The sequence below is a fragment of the Dendroctonus ponderosae genome, unplaced genomic scaffold, assembly GCF_020466585.1.
Source record: "Dendroctonus ponderosae isolate FM_Combo_2020 unplaced genomic scaffold, Dpon_F_20191213v2 Dpon_F_20191213_7, whole genome shotgun sequence".
Taxonomy (NCBI): domain Eukaryota; kingdom Metazoa; phylum Arthropoda; class Insecta; order Coleoptera; family Curculionidae; genus Dendroctonus; species Dendroctonus ponderosae.
Window position 1 is genome coordinate 4410103 of NW_026018916.1, and position 10872 is coordinate 4420974.

A 10872-nucleotide genomic window follows, 5' to 3' on the forward strand; every position below is an offset into this window, starting at 1 on the left:
GCAAGAACGCTCATTTGTACGTCATTCTAGAGAGAAATAAATGACCTTTTTAGAAAGTGAACCATCGATAAGGAAATGTTGGTAGTTTTTTCAAAAAATGCTTGAATTCAAGAACTTTTAGATTTGCGTGATTTTTTTTTGAGTTGCAAAATCCGCTTGAACATAACGCTGCTTTTTTCGAAGTTTCTCAAGAACCATTCGAGCCACAGAATTCGTTTTGGCATCATTGGATAGAGAATTGAATGGGGGGGTCATAAACCCCATGACCCCCCCCTGGATCCGCCCTTGGGTTGGTCGCCAACATTCAACACTTACGAACCTCGTTTGCATAACTCCAAACCAGCAAGGAATATCAACACCTAATGTTATCCTAACACTATCAATAAGCGTAATATTTGTTCGATTACAAATTAGAACGTGGGTGCGACTTTTGGTTTATCTACAAGCGACATTGCCTATGGCCGGATGCATTGTTCTGGTCCGATAATAAGGTCACGAGGTTTGGCATTGAATCCGCAATAAAAGGTTTAAATATATTTAACACCGTTCCGAGAAGCCCTTTCTCTTCTCCGAACAGATACACTTTATTGCTAGTTGGAAAAATGCAGCGTTTCCTCAGTTCTGCACCAGAACGGCTGAAGAATCAAAAAGAAATGACGCAGAAACGCACCGAAATGAACGGGTGTCTAAATGCACTTAATTAGCCAGTGGGTTGTGAAAAACATCACTTTATGCCCACCTATAAGCGAATAGCGATTGCCAATAAATCTCATCACTTACGAGACGTTTCTAGTGATTGTCAACGAGGCAACATTACTTTCATTTAATGACTTCATCCAAAGTGTCCATCGTTAATTGAACTCTGTTTGGGCAGTGAAGAGTTTAACTTGAAGGCAATTTGATGCTCATGGAGGATGTCGAACCGGCAAACGTGGGAATCTTGAAGATGGATCGGGGCTCTTTGAATTGAAACCGCGCGTTTCGCCTCGATGATCTCCAGCACATAAAAATGGCCTAACTTAATAAAATGTATTGTCATCCACGTACAACACGACGGTTTGTTGGCCTCGATTGCCCGTTTCATTTTAGATGAAATATCACATCGACAGTAATTGGATAAAAGCGATCTAGAACAGTGCAAAAACTGGCTTTTTAAATTAAATTTCTCTTGAGGTTGGCAACTTTTTTAAAACGACAGCAGTATCCAAAAAATCCAGCAAATGGCTGGTTTGATGAGTCCTTATCACGCGATACACAAACACTCACAACACCCTCAAAAAATACTCACATGCTGAGCAACAGAGCAAACATAGTGCCAATCAAATGGCGATCGCTTGGAGACTTACATTGCGCTCAACCAGACGAGATTATTGGGTTCCGGTGGTTAATTTTGCGATTATCGTGCTAAATCGGTATTAGATTAAGAACGCTCCTGCATTTGACCACAACTAGCATCTGAAACCTTCACCAATCAATATAAACATCAAGGTTGAGGTGAAACTGTTTGCTCCAACTTGCTAAAATTTAAATTAGAAACTACCTACTTCCGTACCAAGTTCCTGCTTTCGTACCAGAGCCAGCCAGTGGCATTTAGCTCTAATTGGATGATTCGGATATTATTCGTTCAATCAAAGAACAATTGTGAACGATTTCATAATGCTGAAAGCGAATCTTTTGCCATTTGAACTGAAGTCGAGGCCCTTCACGTGGCATTTTGTTGCAAAAGTGTTGAATTCCAGAGTAGAAGGTCAATTCTTAGAACCAAATCGACTGTAGAGAAGTCTGGGTCTTGGAAGACTTTCTACAAGACCCAACCGCCAGACAGAAGAGAAGTTTTCGAATATTCACTCTTTTGGCAAATTCCAAATGTATTTAAAGACCTAAAGCGCATTTTCTGGAAAAATCCACTTTTTAAGTGAAATTTTCTGCCTGACTTGGGTAATACTGCTGGGATTTACCGAATTAAAACCTCGTTGAAAAGCGTAAAATTTTCCATAAAAGCCACCAATTTTCAAATTGAAGTCGGTTGAAAAGCCAAAGTTTGAAGTAGAGTAGACGAGTTTTCAAAGAGAAACCTATGAAATCTTCACTCTTTAAACAAAATGCTCTTTTTGGGAAAACTCAGCTGTTTTTAATCGAGAATCTTCTCTTAACTGTTAATATTGGCGCGCTTTGGAAAATTGGTTAGAAAGCGTGCGATTTTTCAATCAGAAACGTTTGGAATCTTCACTCTTTAGACAAATTATTCTAATTGCATGTAAGGGCCGAAAACGCATTGTTTGGGAAAATCCACTTTTGCTGAAGTGAAACTTTTCGCATAATTTGGATAATATTGGCGTGACCTGGAAAACGCAAACAAGAGCCTCTTTGTGCACTTAAAATCAGTTTCTTTGGAAAAATTCACTATGAAGTGAAAATTTTTGCATAACTCGTTTAAAACTGGCGCTATTTCCAAAGTTAAAGCTTTCTTAGAAGGCGTTAGAAGCTTATATATATATTTATTCTAAAATTAAGTCTTATTCCTAACACTGGTATAATTCAATCAGTGATAAAAAAAAAGAAAAAAAATTCCCGGCCCACAAAACAAACAGGTCTTAGTCGTTAGTTCAGTTGCGTTTGTAGGCGTTCTAGTAAAGTATCTGTTGGGGTACGAAAACGGGAATGTATTGTCCGTCTTGTTAGGCAAGAAGGCGTTAGATTTTCTAGAAAAATCACCAATTTTTAAGTTGAAATCGATTGAAAAACCTGCCGGCTTTTGAACCAAAAACCCCTTAAATCTTCCCTGTTTAGACGAAACCCAAATGCATTACAAAGAACAAAAATAGACATCGTCGGCCAAAAATTCTGAAAAGTTACTGAAAATGATCCGTAAGGTTTGACTCAGACGAGACTCGCGTGTCCATTCCTGAGCTTGTCGGATTCTTCACTTTCTGGCAATGAAGATTGATAAAATCGTCGATTTTTCGCCCAAAAATCTGGTTTTACAGCTTAAACTTAACACGATTTGGAAAATTGAAAACCCCCGCTATTTCATAAACCGTAGAGAATTCGGGAAAAGTAAAAATAACAATGTTGGCTTACAATTCTTCACAGTCTATGTTGGTGTACAAAGAAATGGGCTTTTAGAAAAAAATAAATACTCTCTCTTTAACTAATAAACTCTAAAATTAAAAAATATCTTAATTGAAAGAAAGATGTTTGCTATAGAACCCTTTGCGCTGCCTCTAAAAAATTCGCTATATGATTTAAAGCAAATTTCATCCCCAGTTAAACCATAGTTTCACCCTCAAGGTTTTCGCCCAAAAACAGATTTTTTGGAGCGCAAACTAACTAATTTCATTACAACCTGCCAGGGTGTTTGAGCAATGCAAACTCGCACATTTTTTTTGGTGTTTCGTGCAGCCCTTAGCGCTTTTCGGGTCAAACTTTGGAAAAAACCCCTAATTTCAGATCTGGTTTCTGGGCAGCAAGTTCCCATGACGCAAGCCCACGCAATCAAATAGCTACGGGAGATATAAACTAGTTTTGAAAGTAAAATTTACCAACTAATTTCCATGTAAGTGCACGCGAGGCAAAATCGGTTTAGCGCATATATTTCACACCAACGTATCCACTGCCTACTGATAATTCACGAACTTTTCCCGACAATATTGGCCATTGCCGATATTGTCACAGACACATTAGACAATAATGTCGCGATATCCACATGGTAGTATAATAAGCCCATTAGTGCCCATTCCTTATGTGCATCACCATGGGTCATTCACCGCTATATCTGCTCAAAATGGAAGTATCACAGTTGGAAATTGCCCATTCCAGGGCAAAGGTGAACAATTTCAATTTTGAATGCCCGAAAAATCAGTTGCAACTCGATGGACCGAAATCTATAAATTACGTTCCTCCAGAAGCGAACTGATCAGAATCCGCACAGCCTGGAAGAGGCGCAGATTTTTTGTGGGTGTTTAAAAGCGAAAAATGACAATTCCACTCAAATTAACACCGTGAAATAGGAGAAAATTCAAATACCTGGGATAATGCAATCATAACATCGAACCCAACAGGTTGGAAGGCGCATCAACAGGCGAAGAGGCCGCAAACTTCACTACACCCGCGGGACTCTACCCGGAATATTCGCACACAAATTGTTACCTTACGGGTCTAAACTTGTTTGTTTATTTGCCGTGAACCCACCAACTTCACCGCAACCGGTCGGGTTTTACTTTTCTGTATTATCTTTCGTTGTGGTCCTCGTAAGGACTCCCGAGGAGAATGTCTTGAGGTACCACTTGCAACGTTGCCTGGTTCACGCCGTCGCAATTTGTTTATTTCCAATCACTGGTACCTGCCCAGCTTCTGGCTATTGGTAGTATAATATAAATAATGTTTTTTACACAAGTTTGCAGCACAGGTTGAAAAGGTTCAACTGAAAGGTTGTGCAGAGCTGGTGGGCACCAAACAAATGGGGAAAATGACCGGGGCAAACTCAAAGGATTCTGGAAGATTCAGGGGGTTTGACAACGCTGAAAAAGTACCAAGAGCTGATTGGCGCAAGCGCCCGGTTCACCTGAGACTGAGTACAGTTATTTCAAGACAGGTTTTCAACTTTAACAGGTGATGGTGGCTGAAAATTGACTTAGCCATTAGTCAGAGCTGGAGATCAAACCCGATTTGACCTGCCTCGAAACCAAGCAAAAATACGCTATTTACAGAGAAATTGGAAATTTATTCTCGGTTATAAGATTCTTTCAATTACCTACTAGAAAAACTGAATATATTTCTGAGCATGGTTTCAATTCAGTGTCTTAACTCAGTTCGCTTTTCTCCAAATCTTCGTCTTGAAACATTTACCTTTTTGTTCTTGGTTTATTTGAAGAGGCAAGTTTTTTCTCTGAAATTGCATTTTTTTATCTCTTTTCAACCGGTCTTCTAAGAAATTATTCGCACTCAGCAACTAAAGAGCTCGTTTTTCGCGAATAAGTTAAAAGAAAAAAATAATTTCTACACTTCAGTACGTCGATGTGTTTCTCAACAGCGGGGGCACCGCCCTTTTACCAAGGCCCTAAAAATTAAAATTTAATTTGATTGACATGAAATTTTCCGAATAAGTGTGTGTCTAGAAGTTGTGAAAGTTTCATGTTGCCAGTTGTGGTCAATTGGAAGTTTTTAAGCAGCGAGGGCACTTGGGAGGACGCGTTCATTTCTAGTCCTTTATTAACCAAGTCGCCAAAAATTAGGAGTTTATGGTTTTTTAGCGAAATTTTCAGCACAAAAAGCCATAAGTTCTTTCTAGTAGTAGTAAAAGTTTGAAGTTTTTCTTTGTATTCGATTGGAAGTTACATATTGTTTAAGAAGCGAGAGAACTTGAGTGTATACTTTTATTTCTAGCCCAAGACTTACCAAGTCGCCAAACATCAGCAGTTAACGGCGTTTCTCTGAAATTCTTACCATGTATAGATGCTAGTATTTTCTAGACGTGGTGCAAGTTTGAAGTTTGCCCCTTTATTTGGTTGGAAGTTATGAATTTTTGAATATCAGGAGCATTTGGAAGGAAACGCTCATTTCTAGTCCAAGATTTACTTAGCCACTAAAATTCAGAAGTTGTAAGGATTTATGGGAAATTTTCACCATGTTCGGATATAAATGTTTTCTAAAAGAGGGGACAGTTTGAAGTTTTCGCTTGAACTCGATTGGAAGTTACAAATTTTTTACACAGCAGAGACACTGGGGAGGAAGCTTTCAATTTCAGTTCAATATTTTACAAGTCGCCAAAAATCAGGAGTTGATGGTATTTGCGCGAAATTTTCAGCATGTGCAGACAGAAGCATTTTATAAAAGTGGTGAAAGTTTGAAGTTTCTCCTCGTAGTCGACTGAAAGTTACAAAATTTTTAAATAGCGGGGACACTGAGGAAGAAACGTTCATTTCTGGTGCAATATTTTACAAGTCGCCAAAAATCAGGAGTTGACGGCATTTCCGCAAAATTTGTGTTTGAAAAAAGCGTTTTAAAAAAGTGGTGAAAGTTTGACGTTTCTCCTTGTATACGATTGGAAGATACAACATTTTTAAATAGCGCGGACACTGGAGAGGAAACGTTTATGTTTAGTGCAATGCTTTACAAGTCTTTTATATATAAAGTGGTGGAAGTTTGAAGTATCTCCTCGTACGCGATTGGAAGTTACAAAATGTTTAAACAGCAGGGACACTAGAGAGGAAACTTTCATTTTTACTGTAATATTTCTCAAGTCGCCAAAAATGAGGAGTTGATGACATTTGCCCGAAATTTTCAACATCTGCAGACAGAAGTGTTTTCTAAAAGTAGTGAAATTTTTAAATTTCTGCTCGTACTCGATTGGAAGTTAACATTTTTTTAAATAGCGGAGACACTGGGGAGGAAACGTTAATAATTAGTCCAAGACTTTCCAAGTCGCTAAAATTCAGAACTTATAGCCATTTGTGCGAAATTTTCAGCATGTACAGGCACAAGCATTTTCTAGAAGTAGTGAAAGCTTGAAGTTTTCCCTTGTATTCGATTGGAAGTTTTAACTTTTTTTTAAACAGCGAGGGCTCGATGATGAAATATGTCAAATCATTACATTTTTGCAGACAAAACTGTGAACCCTGGCTTGAATCTTCAGACATGTTAATGGCTAAAATGCAGACAGTGGAAATCGTAAAAGACCTTTAACATTTGTTAAAATACACCGGGCGAGGTTGAAGCAATAAACTGTAAAATGTATACTGAGGTTTGAATGGAAAAAAATCGACATCCTTTTGTAATTCCCGTATATCTAATGCTGCAGATAATAGTTTCAAATAAAACGCGTACTCGAACCGTTTTCAGTCAAGCAGAAATTTGTGATCGTTGATGGGGATAAAAATTACAAAGTTTTAATGAAATTTTCTAGCCACAGATTTTTCGCTTTGAGACGGAAATCGTCTTACAATGCTTGGGTTGGAAATATAATGGTGTCGTTTTATTTTTGAAGGTTTTTGCCGCGGCTCAGGCTCAGGCTCGGCTCGTCAGGTCTGGACGTCCCAAAACGCTAATCAAAATGATTCGCAAAAGGTAAACTAGTGACAAATTAGTAGGCTTTATACTTTTAATCCTTGTCGCTTATTTTATTCGAGTAAATTGCTATAATTCTGCTTAAATTCCCCAATGACCTAAAAGAAAATTTCTGGTCTAACCGTGTTTCTTAAAATGTCGTTGGTAGAAAATTAATTAATATTAAAAAGCTCGACAACCATGGATATTCTAAGTTTGCGAAAATTGAGCTCGAATGACGCGATTCTCAAAAGGCAGCTTTACAGGATCGTAACCAGCAAATTTTCGGCTTTAGTCGATTTACTAAGAACATAAATTTACGAATATCACATTTACTACGGTTTAAGTCGCAGCTGAATGTGAACCCTACACGCTCGTCTGTACTGTATTGCTTTCCCATTCGGCCTTTTGTTCCTTTAGAGGCTAAAACCGAATAACTGCTCTTTCAAGTGGCCTTTGAACTGTTTTCTGTAGCCAACATGTTGCCTACAGCGAACAATAACACGCAGAATGCAATAGATTGTAAAACACCCCAGAACTGTGCAACCCAGTAAAAACTGGGTACGACCAAAAAAAAACTCAAAATTATGCAGGAAAGTGTTGGTCTGCGGAAGTAATATTCAGCTCTTTAACTTCCTACGCCTAGTTACTTTTACTGTTATCTTTGGTCGCAGTGGAATATTTAAATGCCATTTCTGAAATCACTTGGCTTTCACGTAGGTACTACTTGGACAATTTACAATTTACTGGCACGTACAGAATGTTCCAATCACTTACATGATTCGTATTTGCTGTTGTCGGCGCAGTTGTTCGTCTTTTGTGAGCACACCCAGTATGAGTTCGCGCTCATGATCGGTGAGAACCGATGCCTCTTTGGTCGCGGCTACCAAAACCTCATTGGATGAGGAGGAAGGCACCAGGTCGATCTCGTCCTCACATGACATGTCCCTCCAGGTTTCCACTCACGGCTTTACAGCTGAAAGAAAACAGGAAATTGTTTGAGTTTTTATGGGTTTTTCGAGCAAAAATCTAGTTTTTTGCAACTTTTTATAATAAATACTTGGTACTCATTGCTTTGTTCAATTTACAGTCTGGGGGTTTCCTTTCCATTAAATCGCATACATCCGTAGTTCTATAGTAAGCACAAAAGCTTTCTTGAGGCCATAAACTAATTTTTTAAGTAAAAATCCACTTAAAATTTCGCATAACAAACTCACTTAATACTTGCGCAAGTAAAAATTTTCTCCAAATTTGAAAAAAATCGCCAATTTGAAAATTGAACTCGGTCGGAAAAGTTGCCACCAAGTTGGATGTTTGATCGAAGAGTAGACGATTTTTGAACCAAAAACCTTTTAAATCTTCAGTTTTTAGACGAATTACAAATGCATTTAAGAAGTAGGAGTTTTCACAATCGCTTGGAAAATTGAAACCTTGTTTCAAAGCGCACATTTATTTATAAAAATCGCCAATTTGCAAGTTGAAGTCAGTTAAAAAACCTGGCAGCTTTAGAGATCTTAAGGTGGAGTTTCATTCTCGATTTCTCGATTTTTGAACCAAAAACGTTTCTAATCTTCACTCTCTAGGCAAATTCTAAATGCATTTAAAAGCTGGAAACGATTTGTTTCTCAAAAGCGCAAAAGCATTCAATTTTATCTAAAAATCACCAACGAAGACAAATAGTAGGATTTTTGAACAAAAAGCCTTCTGAGGATTGAGCATTTAGCTCCAAATCTCAAAAACATATTTTTTTAGAAAAATACACAATTTTGGAAGCGAAAAGTTACATCTTGGCGTGACAAAAAAAAATAAAAAGTTGAAAACCTAGTGAATCTAAATTTCACCAACTTGAAAATTGAGGTCGGTCGAAAAACCTTTCAAATGTGAAGGTTTTAATGTTAAATAGACGACTTTTGAACCAAAAATCTTTTGATTCTTCACTTTCTAGGCAAATTCCAAATGAACTTAAGGACCTGAAACGATTATTTTGGGGAAAATCCACCTTTTCTGAACCTGAAATTTTCTCCCAACTCATTGAAACTACTAAAAATTTGAAAAATTGTAATGTTCTTAAAAGCAACCAACTTGAAGGTGGAGTAACGACTTTCGAACAGGGTTTCAATCAATTTTATCTAAAAATCACTAGCGAAGACAAATTGAAGTCGGTTGAAATACGTGCCAACTATGGAGATTTAAAGGTAGTATTTTTGGACAAAAAGCCTTCTGAGTATTGAGCGTCTAGCTCCAAATGACAAAAGCACAGTTTKTTGGMAAAGTATAAATTTTTTSAAGTGAAAATTTGCTTAAWATTGGCGTGACTTWAAAAAATAAAAAGTTGAAAACCACTGAATCTAAAYTTCATAAATTTGAAAATTGAGATCGGTCGAAAAACCTTTCAAATGTGGAGGTTTGAATGTTAAGTAACTGATTTTTGAACCAAAAATYTTTSGATTCTTCACTTTCKAGGCAAATCCTTAMGGACCTGAAACGATTATTTTGGGGAAAAATCCACCTTTTCTAAACCGGAAATTTTCGACCAACTCATTGAAACTCCTAACAATTTGAAAAATTGTAATTTTGTTAAAAGCAATCAACTTGAAGGTGGAGTAACGAGTTCTGGTAGTTTTTGAGCTAATGAACTGTTCAATAAAAACCATGTTGTTCTACAAATAAACTTTTCTAAACCGGAAATTTTCGCCCAACTCATTGAAACTCCTAACAATTTRAAAAATTGTAATTTTGTTAAAAGCAATCAACTTGAAGGTGGAGTAACGATTTTCGAACCGGTTTTGAATCAATTTTATCCAAAAATCAGCGAAGGCAAATTGAAGTCGGTTGAAAAACCTTCCAACTGTGGAAGTTTGAATGTTGAGTAAACGATTTTTGAACCAAAAACTTTGTGACTCTTTACTCTCTAGACAAATTCCAAAGCCGCTTACGAACCTGAAACGATTGTTTTGCGAAAAAATTCACCTTTTCTAAACCGCAAATTTTCACCCAAATCATTGGAACTCTTAACAATTTGAAAAWTTGAAATATCGTTAAAAGYAATCAATTTGAGGGTGGAACATACTCATTAGGTATTAARTGTAAAAATTCCAAAAGCTTTGAAYRACCCAAAACGCATTTTTTTGGAAAAAAATMTACATTTTKRGAAGYGGAATATTTCCCACATCTTGCATACTACTGGTACGATTTGGAATAGTAAAACCTCGATAGAAAACSCTTAATCTTCTCAAAAAATCGCCAAACCAAACTGAACGCTTTCCCKATATTACAAGAAACTTCTAATGTCTAAAATTCTCAATTGGCAAGATAGCARAAACATTTTTTGCGCAGAAACTATGAATGGTACAAGGTGTTCCAAAGACGACAAAAATTYCAAGAGAGGATCAGTGCATCAASTCAAAAAAAAAATCAGTTGATTCCAGCGACGAAATAAAAAGTTCTGGTAGTTTTTGTGCTAATGAACTGTTCAATAAAAACCATGTTGTTCTACAAACAAAAGAGCCTCGTGCCAAAAACAAACACTAGATAATGGTTTGAGAAAAACCACCTGCCTCAAGGCCACGTGTTGCTCGTATTTACGTTATCCTTGATCCAGGAGCCCGGAACTTTGCCCGTGGCCTCCCGGCCCGCACATTACACGACGATCCGCGACAGGCAGACTGCGGGAGTCGCCACTTCGGCTGACCGACTTCTCCATGATCTCCCGAAACTCCCCCACCAACATGCCTTGGCCCCGTTTCTCCATCCCTCGGGAACTCCATTTGCGGTGCGTCATGTCAATCTTGTTTCGGATGCATAGCCACTGAGTGTGCCTTTCCTCAA

At 37.7% G+C, this 10872-nt stretch overlaps 1 protein-coding gene across 2 annotated transcripts in view; it reads right to left on the reverse strand.

The window, feature by feature from the left end:
- Nucleotides 1–10709, reverse strand: part of LOC109537735 — a gene marked incomplete in the record, with an annotated part of 63314 nt that extends 52605 nt beyond the window's left edge. Inside the window, 2 exon segments of one of the 2 annotated variants that reach the window (XM_048668400.1) lie at nucleotides 7822–8020; nucleotides 10602–10709. In XM_048668400.1, coding sequence (XP_048524357.1) covers nucleotides 7822–7988 — 167 coding nt within the window. 2 annotated transcript variants of the gene reach the window in all.
- Between the last annotated feature and the right edge of the window lie 163 nt (nucleotides 10710–10872).